Source organism: Ranitomeya imitator, chromosome 1 (assembly GCF_032444005.1).
Source record: "Ranitomeya imitator isolate aRanImi1 chromosome 1, aRanImi1.pri, whole genome shotgun sequence".
NCBI classification, from domain to species: Eukaryota; Metazoa; Chordata; class Amphibia; order Anura; family Dendrobatidae; genus Ranitomeya; species Ranitomeya imitator.
In genome coordinates, this window is record NC_091282.1 from 389315353 (window position 1) to 389330947 (window position 15595).

Below are 15595 nucleotides of genomic sequence, written 5' to 3' on the forward strand. Positions count from 1 at the left end.
ACTAAAGCAGGATGGCACCATTGAAGCTCTAAAAAACTATAGGGAGAAAAATACTTTATCTAAAAAACGAATTCAAGCTGCTATAAAGGAAACAGAGAAGCACATTGCTAAGGAGAGTAAAACTAATCCCAAACTGTTCTTCAACTATATCAATAGTAAAAGAATAAAAACTGAAAATGTAGGCCCCTTAAAAAATTGTGAGGAAAGTATGGTTGTAGATGATGAGGAAAAAGCTAACATATTAAACACCTTCTTCTCCACGGTATTCACGGTGGAAAATGAAATGCTAGGTGAAATCCCAAGAAACAATGAAAACCCTATATTAAGGGTCACCAATCTAACCCAAGAAGAGGTGCGAAACCGGCTAAATAAGATTAAAATAGATAAATCTCCGGGTCCGGATGGCATACACCCACGAGTACTAAGAGAACTAAGTAATGTAATAGATAAACCATTATTTCTTATTTTTAGGGACTCTATAGCGACAGGGTCTGTTCCGCAGGACTGGCGCATAGCAAATGTGGTGCCAATATTCAAAAAGGGCTCTAAAAGTGAACCTGGAAATTATAGGCCAGTAAGTCTAACCTCTATTGTTGGTAAAATATTTGAAGGGTTTCTGAAGGATGTTATTCTGGATTATCTCAATGAGAATAACTGTTTAACTCCATATCAGCATGGGTTTATGAGAAATCGCTCCTGTCAAACCAATCTAATCAGTTTTTATGAAGAGGTAAGCTATAGGCTGGACCAAGGTGAGCCATTGGATGTTGTATATCTTGATTTTTCCAAAGCGTTTGATACCGTGCCGCACAAGAGGTTGGTACACAAAATGAGAATGCTTGGTCTGGGGGAAAATGTGTGTAAATGGGTTAGTAACTGGCTTAGTGATAGAAAGCAGAGGGTGGTTATAAATGGTATAGTCTCTAACTGGGTCGCTGTGACCAGTGGGGTTCCGCAGGGGTCGGTATTGGGACCTGTTCTCTTCAACATATTCATTAATGATCTGGTAGAAGGTTTACACAGTAAAATATCGATATTTGCAGATGATACAAAACTATGTAAAGCAGTTAATACAAGAGAAGATAGTATTCTGCTACAGATGGATCTGGATAAGTTGGAAACTTGGGCTGAAAGGTGGCAGATGAGGTTTAACAATGATAAATGTAAGGTTATACACAAGAAGGAATCAATATCACCATTACACACTGAATGGGAAACCACTGGGTAAATCTGACATGGAGAAGGACTTGGGGATCCTAGTTAATGATAAACTTACCTGGAGCAGCCAGTGCCAGGCAGCAGCTGCCAAGGCAAACAGGATCATGGGGTGCATTAAAAGAGGTCCGGATACACATGATGAGAGCATTATACTGCCTCTGTACAAATCCCTAGTTAGACCGCACATGGAGTACTGTGTCCAGTTTTGGGCACCGGTGCTCAGGAAGGATATAATGGAACTAGGGAGAGAACAAAAGAGGGCAACAAAATTAATAAAGGGGATGAGAGAACTACAATACCCAGATAGATTAGCAAAATTAGGATTATTTAGTCTAGAAAAAAGACGACTGAGGGGCGATCTAATAACCATGTATAAGTATATAAGGGGACAATACAAATATCTCGCTGAGTATCTGTTTATACCAAGGAAGGTGACGGGCACAAGGGGGCATTCTTTGCGTCTGGAGGATAGAAGGTTTTTCCACCAACATAGAAGAGGATTCTTTACTGTTAGGGCGGTGAGAATCTTTAATTGCTTGCCTGAGGAGGTGGTGATGGCGAACTCAGTCGAGGGGTTCAAGAGAGGCCTGGATGTCTTCCTGGAGCGTAACAATATTGTATCATACAATTATTAGGTTCTGTAGAAGGACGTAGATCTGGGGATTTATTACGAAGGAATATAAGCTGAACTGGATGGACAAATGTCTTTTTTCGGCCTTAATATGTTACTATGTTAAATAGTTTTTTAATCGAACAACTGCAGTGGGGCTACTAGTTTGGTTGGGGCCTACTAACGGTGTTTGCTGCTCCGTGCTGTTCTCCAGGTTTCCTGTCCTGAAATTCCATTTTCAGGCTCTCGTTAAGTAGTGGTTGAAACAACACTGCATTAGGCCTACAAGTTTGGTCTGGGTTGTAGAGACGGTGTCTGCCGCTCCAAGGTGTTCTCCAGGTTGCCTCTCCCTAGCTTCTATCTTGAAGCTCTCGTTAAGTAGTTGTTGAAACAACACAGCGTTAGGCCTACAAGTTGGGTCTGGGTTGTAGAGACGGTGTCTGCCGCTCCAAGGTGTTCTCCAGGGTGCCTCTCCCTAGCTTCTATCTTCAAGCTCTTGTTAAGTAGTTGTTGAAACAACACTGCATTAAGCCTACAAGTTGGGTCTGGGTTCTACAAACGGTGTCTGCCGCTCCAAGGTGTTCTCCAGGGTGCCTCTCCCTAGCTTCTATCTTCAAGCTCTTGTTAAGTAGTTGTTGAAACAACACTGCATTAAGCCTACAAGTTGGGTCTGGGTTCTACAAACGGTGTCTTCCGCTCCAAGGTGTTCTCCAGGTTGCCTTTCCCTAGCTTCTATCTTCAGGCTCTCATTAAATTGTTTTTAATATAACACTGCATTTGGCTTACTTGTTTTGTTGGCCCTACTAACGGTGTCTGACGCTCCTTGATATTCTCCTACACTGAACAAACCAGTGCCGCCTGTTTACTTCTGTTACCAATTTTGAACTGCATTTAGCCTACTAACTGATTTGGGCCTACTCACTGTGTCAGCCTCTCATTACAGTTGTCCTCCACTGAACAAAGCAATGTCGCCTGGTTAGTCCTGTTACCAATTTTGAACTGCATTTAGCCCACTTTATTATTTGGGCCAATATCTGTGTTTCCTCCTTATCCTGCCCATTGCCCAGCCAGTGCTAGATGAATCTGCTGGTACATTGACCCAGACCACTATATTCCCCTTGCACGCTACACAGCCAGAATATGACCCTGCTGAAAGTCAGGTTCATACTATACCACCTTACACGGGGACAAAGAGGAAGGTGCAGATGAAAGTGCAGGTTCCTTCATCAGGTCGGGGGGCATACTCGTTGGCGACGTCACTGGCACTGGGCCCCTCATAGTACGCAAAAGTGTCGCTGCCGGTGGGAGACGCCCCTGCCGTGCAAACACACTGCCGTACTTTGAGGGTCCCTGTGCCAGTGCCAATGCCGACGAGTGGGCCCCCCCCCCCTGCTTGCTCAGGATCACAGCACTTGCAAAGTTTAAATACTTACCTCTCCCTGCTCCACTGCCGTGACGTGGTCCAGATTTCCTGGGCCCACTAAATACTTGAACAAGCCCTACCCTCAAAACTTTAGCCAAATGACCCCAATTTCCAATGCCTTACTATTATTATAAGGTAAATTAAGATTGACAAGCTTCAGTGACAAGAACGGATGTTTTTGCCATTAAAATGGGCACTGTAGGTGTTTTCCTGGCCTCCACTCACTGCTGACTATGCTCCCTCATTGACTTGCATTGGGTTTCGTGTTTCGGTCGATCCCCGACTTTTCGCGATAATCGGCCGATTTCACTCGACTTTTGAGATAGTCGGGTTTTGCGAAACCCGACTCGACCCTAAAAAACTAAAAGTCGCTCAACCCTACATACTACCCTTCCGCCACGTGTTAGAGATTGACAATGGGATTTAACAGGTTAACAGCTGTGTGCGGAGCTCCATTTCATCCACAGCTGTTAAAAGCACATGATGGCTGATTAAATCAGTCATTATGTGCAGGGAAAGATGTGACAGGGACACGACTTTTGACAAACAAGTCGATCAAAGGTCATGAAGGTGTTAATGAACAAGACTATTCATGCAAGTGTTTCTTTAATGAGGAAAGTCTCACCATTGGTTACTTTTCCTCAATCTTCTGGTTCTAGACTTATGAAATTCTGAGTTACTTTGAAATTATTGAAATATTTTAACATTTCTTGATAATTGGATATTATATTAAAATAATTTCACTAATAAATTCTCTTAGTATTATTAAACATCATCTCCCTGATTGAAAACATTTTGCTTCTCTGCTTTATTTTTTAAAATAGGAAAATACATTCTGGCTGTAAGGAAATATTAATTCAACGATATTCCGCCTTTAGTCATGGATGACTGCTGGGAATGAAGTGCTCATTTTTGGCAAGTCTCTATTCATATTGACTGCAGAAGAGCATTTCAAAATGAAATAGATATTTGTGGATAAAGAGGGGAAACAGATGCTCATTCTGGCAGGACTGAATTGTTTTGTTTTGTTCTATGAAATAAAAGCGTATTTTAGCCTTTGTTGCTGTTCCAATCTCTTTTGAAAGCTTTACCTTCATTTTAAGGTTCTATTTCATAAAATCTGGACCAAGATCATCTGATTATATGTAAGCCAACAATTCTCATTTACTGCTTAATAATGAATAGAGAGTAGCTTTTAGGCAGTTTTCCCATGGGGAAATATACAGTTAGGTCCATATATATTTGGACAGAGACAACATTTTTCTAATTTTGGTTATAATTATAAACATTACCACAATGAATTTTAAACAAAATAATTCAGATGCAGTTGAAGTTCAGACTTTCAGCTTTCATTTGAGGGTATCCACATTAAAATTGGATGAAGGGTTTAGGAGTTTCAGCTCCTTAACATGTGCCACCCTGTTTTTAAAAGGGACCAAAAGTAATTGGACAGATTCAATAATTTTAAATAACATGTTCATTTTTAGTACTTGGTTGAAAACCCTTTGTTACCAATGACTGCCTAAAGTCTTGAACTCATGGACATCACCAGACGCTGTGTTTCCTCCTTTTTGATGCTCTGCCAGGCCTTCACTGCGGTGGTTTTTAGTTGCTGTTTGTTTGTGGGCCTTTCTGTCTGAAGTTTAGTCTTTAACAAGTGAAATGCATGCTCAATTGGGTTGAGATCAGGTGACTGACTTGACCATTCAAGAATATTCCACTTCTTTGCTTTAATAAACTCCTGGGTTGCTTTGGTTTTATGTTTTGGGTCATTGTCCATCTGTAGTATGAAACGACGACCAATCAGTCTTGCTGCATTTGGCTGGATCTGAGCACACAGTATGTCTCTGAATACCTCAGAATTCATTCGGCTGCTTCTGTCCTGTGTCACATCATCAATAAACACTAGTGACCCAGGGCCACTGGCAGCCATGCAAGCCCAAGCCATCACACCGCCTCCGCCGTGTTTTACAGATGATGTGGTATGCTTTGGATCATGAGCTGTACCACGACTTCACCATACTTTTCTCTTTCTATCATTCTGGTAGAGGTTGATCTTGGTTTCATCTGTCCAAAGAATGTTCTTCCAGAACTGTGCTGGCTTATTTAGATGTTTTTTAGCAAAGTCCAGTCTATCCTTTTTCTTCTTGATGCTTATGAGTGGCTTGCACCGTGCAGTGAACCCTCTGTATTTACTTTCATGCAGTTTTCTCTTTATGGTAGATTTGGATATTGATACGCCGACCTCCTGGAGAGTGTTGTTCACTTGGTTGGCTGTTGTGAAGGGGTTTCTCTTCACCATGGAGATTATTCTGCGATCATCCACCATTGTTGTCTTCCGTGGGCGCCCAGATCTTTTTTGCATTGATGAGTTCACCAGTGCTTTCTTTCTTTCTCAGGATGTACCAAACTGTAGATTTTGCCACTCCTAATATTGCAGCAATTTCTCGGAAGGGTTTCTTCTGTTTTCGCAGCTTAAGGATGGCTTGTTTCACCTGCATGGAGAGCTCCTTTGACCGCATGTTTACTTCACAGCAGAACCTTCCAAATGCAAGCACTACACCTCAAATCATCTCCAGGCATTTTATCTGCTTAATTGAAAATGACATAACAAAGGGATTGCCCACACCTGTCCATGAAATAGCCTTGGAGTCAATTGTCCAATTACTTTTGGTCCCTTTCAAAACAGGGTGGCCCATGTTAAGGTGCTGAAACTCCTAAACCCTTTATCCATTTTTAATGTGGATACCCTCAAATGAAAGCTGAAAGTCTGAACTTTAACTCCATCTGAATTGTTTTGTTTAAAATTCATTGTGGTAATGTCTGTAAACAAAATTAGAAAAATGTTGTCTCTGTCCAAATATATATGGACCTAACTGTAACTTCAAAAATTATACATAGCAAAATCTCCATGAAGGACCTGTATCAAGCCAAATGTGCCAGGTTACAGTTGTGATAGGCACCAAAAACAGTGCCTTTTGACTTGCACCTTATTTATTTTGTGCTGTAGATACTTCCTATGACTTGCCCAGCAAGGAATTATGGTTTGTCCAAAATGGGGTCTAAAGTATAGCATCTTGGGCCAAAATATTAATAATAGGTAGTCTAATATTAGACCAGAAGTCTTAGTTAATTATTGAGGAAGGACATAATAGTAAACCTTTCTTTGGATGTGAGTACATGGATGGGGCTCTGAAGTTGAACCCGCACCATACTAGCAAAATGGCGCTGTAATATACTGGTGGCATTTGCCTCTAACAGCAGCATTCCAGCTTACTCTGATTGCTGCTGTTTAACCTTTGACATGCAACTGTCAATCACTGATAGCAGTATTTAAGCCAAATTCTATTCAGTCATTCATTTAAACACCCATCAAGCCCCACAATTTGTCTGTGGGGTGCCAATTTGATGTTAATGCTTTCGGATCCTGCTAAAGGTGTTGCACAATGCCCGAAGAAGTATTGACTGGATGAAATGCCTTGGTATAACGTAAGAGGTGGAAACTTGCTGTACTTCCCATGTCGGCATAATGGAGAAATATGGACAATTCACATAGCTATGCTTATGACTGCTTGCATACCTACTCTTCGGCCGGGGTCACACTACTGTAGAATAAGGATGAGTGCTATGCAAAAAAGCATTGCATAGTTCTCGGACTATTGTTAGTCTAGGGGGCATCTCACATCACCGTATTTTTTCCCAGGCTGAGATTTTACATGTATATCATCCGAGACTCTCCAATGCAAGCCTATGGGTGCGAGGAAAACTCGGACACCACACGGACCATCCATGTAGCTTGCAACAAATACGCACACATTTTCCAGCTGACAGGAAATTACATCAGCCAAGAACAGGAAGCTTAGCATGCAAATTTTCCTAGCAACCTATAAAAAAAAAGGAACACGCCTCCACGGATACCAGCAATATGGCCAGACATAATGTGGAAATGGTGATTGTTCTGGTGCAGAAAAGGCCTGAAATATGTGACCAACGTGACACCCATTATGCAGACCGTAATAGAAAGGATGCAGCTTGGAGATGCATATGCTGCCAGATGTTCCCCAATTATGATGAGAGTACACATGAGGTCCAGCATGAAATTAGTAAGTAAAGTAAAAACTTAACAATATTAATTAAGTAAAAAGGCCCCAACAAAATATGACAACATTATCCTATGTGATGTTCTTTGGAATATCCGGCCTGTTTTTCCCTTTACACTTGGCAAGTTGAATGCACTGTAACCTATCTTTCTAAATGCGAACACAGTGATCATATTTTGAATAATGTATTGTGTTACATGGCAGTGTCTGATGTCACAAGATGCTGGTGCAGCTGCTGTGATCAGTACCACTGTGAGCGCCATCAGCGGGCCAGGAGTGGTGCAGCAGCCACTAAAAAATGGAAATATATATATATTATGACCAAATGAATTTCTTTGCTCCCACTCTGGATCTACGTTTGCAAGTGTATGCTTGTCAGAAAATTTGACACATGGCCTTAAGGTACATCAATTTATTTATGTTTTTAATTTTAACTTTAACAAATACCAGAACTGACTCGAACATTACTGAACAAAAAACAGCATCTGATTCCGAGGTCAACTTGGAACCTGTTGGTGAAGTTGAAGATGTGGCTGGACTTTCTGCACCATCAGCAACAAACCAACCCCCACCACCATGACCTTCTACAGGATATGAGACCAATCGAGAAGAAAGTGTGAACGTGGACATAGTAGTAGTCCTACGCAACCCCTGAATTCCTCACCACAGGCTGCGGCCATCCCACACTGGGGTCAGCACAGGAGGGAGCTAACCACCACAGGTAACAGGCGCCAAGTAGACTTAGGTGTTTTGCACTATCTTTCACGCACTGTTAATGATGATGGTGAGGAGGCATATGGCCGTAGTCTTGCACGGTATATGAGCACAATTCCCCTTGAGGTGAGGCTGCATGTCAGAGGTACCGTACAAATTGTGAATGATTCATGCACCGAACCTAATAATCCAAGTCTGGTGTTCAACTTCCTTGAATGATGGCTGATGTCCACCAACAACCACCTACACATGCTTGGAAGCGAGGATGTGCAGACAATAGCATTCCCAGAGCCACCTCCACCATGGATCCCATCACTACAGCCACATTAATCACCATACCATCACCGTCCACAACATGCACAATTCTCAAATCCTACTGTACCTGCCCAATATGGCCACTTGCACATACCCACTGTAGGAGAGTGGTCCTAAATGGCAAACATAAATCCACATGAGTATGGGTATCATTACCCAAGTGGGCAGTATCATGCACTAGGGTTGAGCGAAACGGGTCGGCCATTTTCAGAAGTCGCCGACTTTTGGCAAAGTCGGGTTTCATGAAACCCGACCCGACCCCTGTGTGTATATACCTAATAGGAATATACTCACCCTCGGACGCGCCCTGCTTCTTTCTGGCAGCCTTCCTTCCTAAGAATCAGCGCTTGCAGGACCTTGCGGTGACGTCGCGGCTTGTGATTGGTCGCGCGAGCGGTCACATGGGCGGTCGCGCGACCAATCACAAGCCGTGACGTCACCGCAAGGTCCTGCAAGCGCTGATTCGAAGGAAGGAAGGTTCCCGGTTAGTACCAGGGCGCATCCGAGGGTGAGTATAGCGATATTTTTTATTTTAATTCTTTATTTTGCACTTAAATATGGATCGCAGGGCCTGAAAGAGAGTTTCCTCTCCTTCAGACCCTGGGAACCATTGGAAACCCAATGCACTGCATTGGGTTTCGAGTTTCGGCCGACCCCGACTTTTTTATAGGATCGGCCGATTTCACTCGACCCGACTTTTGAAAAAGTCAGGTTTCGTGAAACCCGACGCGATCCTATAAAAGTAAAAGTCGCTCAACCCTACCATGCACTACAACAGGGCCCTTCCTTGGTGCAGAATCCAGCCTGATCCACCTCTCAGGTAGGAGCTCAAAATCCACAATCCACTCATTCTGGCCTCCCCCCATCACCTCCACCTTCATACTAGAATTTGTAAAAAAAGTCTCTTAATGGCTAAAGATTTTATTTTCAAGTTCCATATTGCCCTGTAATAGTCACCTAAGTACCCATATGTGTTGAATATTTTTTTTATGGGCAAAAAAGAAAGAAATTAATCTATTATTTCAATGTGTGGTTTATGATTTCCACAATATATAGTTGATGTGTATGATTTCCCTTTTTTAAGTTTGTAAAAAAAACCATCACATAGTTCAATGACTAACACGTGTTTAATTACAATAGAAAAACAAAGTCTATCATAACATATACAAAGTGACACAAAATAATTAGTAAACATGTCCCGCACTTTAAGGCCAGAGGGCTGACGATGTGGAATATGAACTTAAGTTGTAGGCATGCCATTATTACCATCCACTCCCTCATCATCATCATTTGAAGGACAGTCATGGATCCTCATGAAGTTGTGAAGGATGACACAATCTTTAATTACCGTACACCATTTACATTTTCTTCATTTAGATGTATTGCTGTCATCAAGACCCGCCATTTGGCACAGAGGATTCCAAAGGCGCACTCCACCAAACATCGTGCATGGGATAGCAGTTAATTAAATATTCTGCGTGGTTGGTTTAGGGCTCTCCGTGGATATGGCCTCATGACATTGTGGTTCGATTTAAAGGCCTCATCTGCAACTATGGCATAAGGAACCGCTTCCAAAGTTGACCCGGGTAGGAGACCTGGGGATGGGAGGTCCAAATCATTCCTTCGCAGCCACCGACCCTTTAAGGCTCGTTTCACACTTGCGTTTTTGAACGCATGCGTTTTTAAAAAAAAACGCATGGTACAAAAACGCATGTAAACGCGTGTAAACGCTGCGTTTTTTGACGCATGCGTTTAACGCGTGCGTCAAAAAAACGCAGCGTTTACACGCATTTACATGCGTTTTTGCATGCGTTTGCGTTTTTTTTGGGATTTAAAAAAAAAAAAAAAAAAAAGTTACCAGACACAACCAATGGGAACAGAGAGGGCGTACATGATTGGCAATCAATATATAGACCCTAGGGGAACAGAAATTTTCAGAGCTTGCTACTGTTTACGGTGTCATGATGGATCTTTCAATGGCGAACTTTTATTTCAAACTGGAGTTCAGCTTCAAGATTTTCCTTGCCTGTGTTTTTGCTTGGGAGCAAGACCGAAACCGCCAAAGATGGAGAAGGAGACAGCGTCGGCGTTTTTGGAGGCACCCCATCATTGAAGTGCGTGAGACCCGTGGAGCATATCACACGCTCTATGCGGAGCTGAATGCCAACCCGGAGAAATTCCAGGATTACACCAGAATGTCTCAGGATTCTTTCCGGGATTTACTGTCTCGTGTAGAAGGTTCCATACGGCGACAGGACACACGGCTCCGTAGAGCAATTCCACCCGAGGAACGTCTGTTAGTGACATTACGGTACGTTCCAAAACTAAACCAATGACAGTCCAAATTTTTGGTTATGACATGTACTTTGGGTTTTTTTTTTTACCTTTTTCTTATTTAAAAACAACATTAAGAGCAGATTTTAATTTTTGTTTTTGTTTCCTTTTCTTCTAGATTTCTGGCCACAGGAGAGAGTTTATCTTCCCTGCACTTCCAATACCGCCTTGGAATCTCAACCCTGTCCGGAATTGTTGTGGACACCTGTCGTGCGTTATGGAATGTACTCCGTGAGGAGTTTATACCCGTACCCACCGTGGACATGTGGCGGGAAATATCAAAAACATTTTTGAACGTGTGTGATTTTCCAAACTGTTTAGGGGCGGTGGACGGGAAGCACATCCGCATTGTTAAACCTGCCAGAACCGGATCTGAGTTTTTTAATTATAAAAAATATTTTTCGGTAGTGCTCATGGCAATAGCGGATGCGGAGTGTCGCTTCATCGCCGTGGACATTGGAGCTTTTGGCCGTGGCAATGATTCCCAGACATTCAAGAGCTCGGATATGGGCTGTCGGGTATATGGCAACAATTTTAATTTTCCCCCTCCACAGCCTCTCCCCAACACTCAAGGCCCACCGCTGCCATTTGTTATGGTTGGGGATGAGGCCTTCCAGATGTGTGAAAATCTCCTGAAGCCCTATTCTAGTAGGGACTTGGACCACACACGCAGAATATACAACTACAGACTGACCAGGGCCAGAAGAACCGTAGAATGCAGCTTTGGCATTCTGGTTGCTAAATGGCGCATTCTTGCAACAGCCATCAATCTAAAAGTGGAAACTGTGGACGAGGTGGTCAAAGCCTGTGTGGTTCTACACAATTATATAATGGCTAAGGAGCGACCCCACATTGAACTTGATGAACCAGTTTCACACCCATTGCCAGATTTTCAGCATCGCCCGATGCGGTCAACTGCAGCCATTGGTCTTATGCGGGACCAATTTGCGGCCTATTTTGTGTCCGATATTGGACGGGTTTCATGGCAGGACAATGTTGTTTAAATGTCCTGTTGTATGTTAATGTTTACCAATTATTAAATACTGATACAAATTTTTCTAATTAATAAACTTTGTTGTGTTCACCAGGTCTCCTGTCTTTTTCCTCTCTAAAAAAAGGTTGAACAAAGATGGGCATTAGATATGTATATCATAATTTGTAATCCAAAACCAGGAGTGGGTGATAGTTGATGAGGTAATAATTAGATTTTTTTTAATCATAATTGACCTCTGTTGCACTCCCTATTTTGGTTTACAAAGAATGATATAAACACGCATACTTATAATAATGTAACCAGATTTAAATTTATTTATTGGTAATCTTCTTGACGTCATTGCGTCAAGACTGGCACGCTCTCTATACCCGTCAAGTCAAGTGTAAGAAATAATGAATTCATGATGAACATATACATGATCATGAATTCAAAATTTCTTACACCTGCCCAGGTGAGGATAGATAGTTAGCGTGTGCCAACCATTGTCCTATCAGTTTGACAAAAATTGTCACATAATGTGCTATATAGAATAGGGTGAATATACAAGTCAGTAATCAACTAAACAGGTCAGGTGTCTATTTTGACATCTGACCGGTTCAGTTGAGTTCTGAACTTGATTGCCACCATTTTCTCTTTGGACAGTGACACTACACTAGTTAAAAATTAAAAATAAGAGTATGGAAATAACTGCTATTTTTTTGGCCAACTCATATCTGTATACTAAAGAAACACATATAGATGTTGTATGGTATTTTATACTACTGGAGATATGTGTAGGCCAAAAGAATAAGTGTGTGACGAACTTTATTGGTGTGTATTGAGAGCGGTGAAAGACACAATAAACCAAACATAATTGTTGCAAATAATCTTTTTTTTTTATTGAGGAAAAACAACAATTTATTTCTTGGTACCGCGCCGGGTTGAACCACGCCGGCTTGGGGTTGAGTGACGTAACTGGGGGGTATTCAGAACTGAAGCCTGGCTCACTGTGGAGGAGGCAGAGGTGGCAGGAGAATGGGCAAGAAAACTTGAAGGGTCTGGAAGTTCGGGGATGGGGCTTAAAACATGAGGGGCTTGAGACACACTGGAAGGTTGAGACACATCGGTAGGTGATGGGGGAGGAATAATCAAAGTTTTTTGTTTTTTATGAGTTTTGCCAGTTTTACGTTGGGTTTTCCGGGTTGGGGGAAGTCTTCTGGGGCTAGGTTGTAAAGTGTAGGCGGGAGACACGTCAGGACCCGGCTCCACAATTAAACAGTCAGTCTCCATTGTGGAGCGCTAGGCAATGTCTGAGTCCAATGGGGGAAAAGATAAAGTCCCGCCTGGGTCCTGGTGCCTCGTTGGGGGGGGGGAAACAAAAACCCTCCCAGGATCCTGGTGCCTCGTTGGGGGAGGGGAAACAAAAACCCTCCCAGGATCCTGGTGCCTCGTTGGGGGGGGAACATAACACCCTCCCAGGTTCCTGGTGCATCGTTGGGGGGGGAACGTAGAGCCATGGATGGGTCCTGCTGCATCGGGGTGGGCTGCATCGGGGTGGGTCCTATCCGGAAAGGTATGGCTTGGTCGTGCTGCATCATGGGGGGCCCGGTGCGATACGCCATGGATGGGTCCTGCTGCATCGGGGGGTGTCTTGCCCGGAAAGCAACGCCTCGGTCCTGCTGCATCGGGGTGGGTCCGGTCCCATATGCCAGGCCTCGGTCCTGCTGCATCGGGGGTGGGCCGGTCCGATATTGCATGGATGGGTCCTGCTGCATCGGGAGGGTGCCGGGCCGATAAGCCACGCCAGGGTCCTGCGTCATCGTGGTGTGAGCGGAGGAGGTCCAAGCCTGAGCAGCGGTCGTCACGGTGGTGGCGGTGGGATGTCCAACAGCACTCGTCATCGTGTTGGCGCTGTAGTGGAGTACACCTGTAGAGGGAATAGAGGTGGCCGTGCAGTGGTATGCAGCAGAGGTAGGAATAGTGTTTACTTGTGACAGTGACGGCACAGTTGGATATGCCGCCACATTACGACTCTGACTCTGCTGCATAGCCTGCACAAAAGCAACATTGCAGGCCTGCATCACACTCAGCTGGAGATCAGGGCTAAGGTGTTCCGACATGCCCTGTTCGATTTGATTAAAAAAATGATGAGCTGGCTTCTGGAGGTCGGCTTTCACTTGATCAACGCTTTTGGCGACATCCTGGATGCGGCACTCTAACAGGTTATGGGACACATCCATTCTGTCACCTAAAGCCTTGATAGCTTCGTGTAAAACCGAGCTCAAGTGCAAAAACTCGGGCATGAGGGACCTATCCGAAGCCCTCTGTCGCTGCCGGGATGAGCCCGCAAAAATGGGTGCAGCGAAAGAGAACTGCGAAAGGGGAAGACCTGATGGGCCAGCCCCCTGGTCTCCAGTGAGTGTGGAAGACCCACCTGGTGCTGCGCTGCTGGATGGCTGGGACGGGTCCGTGGCTGCCGGCTGAAGGACCGCTCCAGAACCTGTGGCGACAGTCGTGCAGTGTGTGCTGTGAAAAAAGAAAACAGAAAATTAATACCAAACTATAACAAGACGGTACATCCTGTGGAATTAAAAATGACAGATTATGTCTATGCAATACAACCGGAGGCATGTGAGAAATACTTACGTTCTCATGAGAAGGACCGGTCTCAGGAAGGCCAACACACGGTGGTATTTGTAGAGCCGGTGCCTTGCTCCGGAACCACTAGCTGCACTCTTCTCTGCACGCAGGTCCTTGTTGAAGCGGTCCTTCATGGAACGCCAACGTGTCCTTACTTTGTCCACTGTGAAATAACAATAAAATATAATGGTCAGAATAAGGACTTTTGGCCGTGCTCTCGTGACTGTGTGTGATGACAGAAACTACGAAAAGTTTCTTTCATCACACACAGTCAAGAGAGCATGGCCAAGGTCTGTTGCTTCACACTACCGTGCAATACTTACCAAATGCATTACAGACCCGTGGTGGGGAATTCTCCCAGCCATCCCACAACGCTTGGGCCACCTCACTCCACAAACGACGGAGAACACTATTGACGGAGTGCTGTTGATCCCGGCTGTCCCACAACGGGACTCGCTCCTGGACCAGACTGATCAGCAGGTCATTATCAATCCGGTCGTCGTCCCGTTGTGAAACCTAAAATTAAAAGAAAATCATTTAAGTTTGCTCAACCACATTTGGAAAAAATAAGACACGAAGATGAGAAAGGGCAGGAATATGAAAGACAACTTTCAGAAAAGGATGATACAAGAAAAATGTAAAGAAAAACAAGGGTACAGAAAAGTAAAGAATATTACAATAAGGACAGTCTGCCTGGTATACATACCCGCTGCCGTCTTCCACCTGGACCTTGACTCCGCTGCTCAGTACCTCTCTGTCCCTCAGTTGAAGTGCTCTATAAAATTAAAAAAAAAAAATTGCCTCATGTGTCGATGTGACAGTCAATACTTACCAAGCTGACGGACAAAAAAATTACCTCGCTCACGTGATCCACTTCTGATTGCCGTGGCTGGAACTCCTCATCAGACGAAGAAACCGGAGAAGACATTCTGATGCGTGTTGAAAGAAAAAAATTGAAGAAATTAGGACATGTAGATCCAAAAAATTGAAAATGAATGCATTGGCTAGGATATACTCACATTGCTCTGTGTCTTGTCCAACAATGTGTCCGGGCAGGGTGCTGTCTTCTTTGGAGTCTGATGAGAAGTGACCAGAAACTTCCCCCAACCTTCCTTTTATAACCCTGCTGCTATGGGGGAGGCTTATCAGTGTCTAGACATCCTTATCTACAGTTAATTCAATGGTGCCAAAAAAAACGCATGCGTCAAAAAAACGCATGCAAACGCATGTCCAAAAAACGCATGCGTCCCCATTGACTCCAATGCATT

At 43.7% G+C, this 15595-nt stretch overlaps 1 protein-coding gene across 1 annotated transcript; it reads left to right on the top strand.

The window, feature by feature from the left end:
• The first annotated feature begins 10248 nt into the window (after nt 1-10248).
• LOC138669724 (uncharacterized) lies at nt 10249-12858 on the top strand. Its single transcript, XM_069756478.1, has 3 exons — nt 10249-10691; nt 10833-11212; nt 12818-12858. The coding sequence occupies exons 1-3, from the start codon at nt 10342-10344 to the stop codon at nt 12856-12858; spliced, it is 771 nt and encodes a 256-aa protein (XP_069612579.1). The 5' UTR covers nt 10249-10341.
• The last annotated feature ends 2737 nt before the right edge of the window (nt 12859-15595 follow it).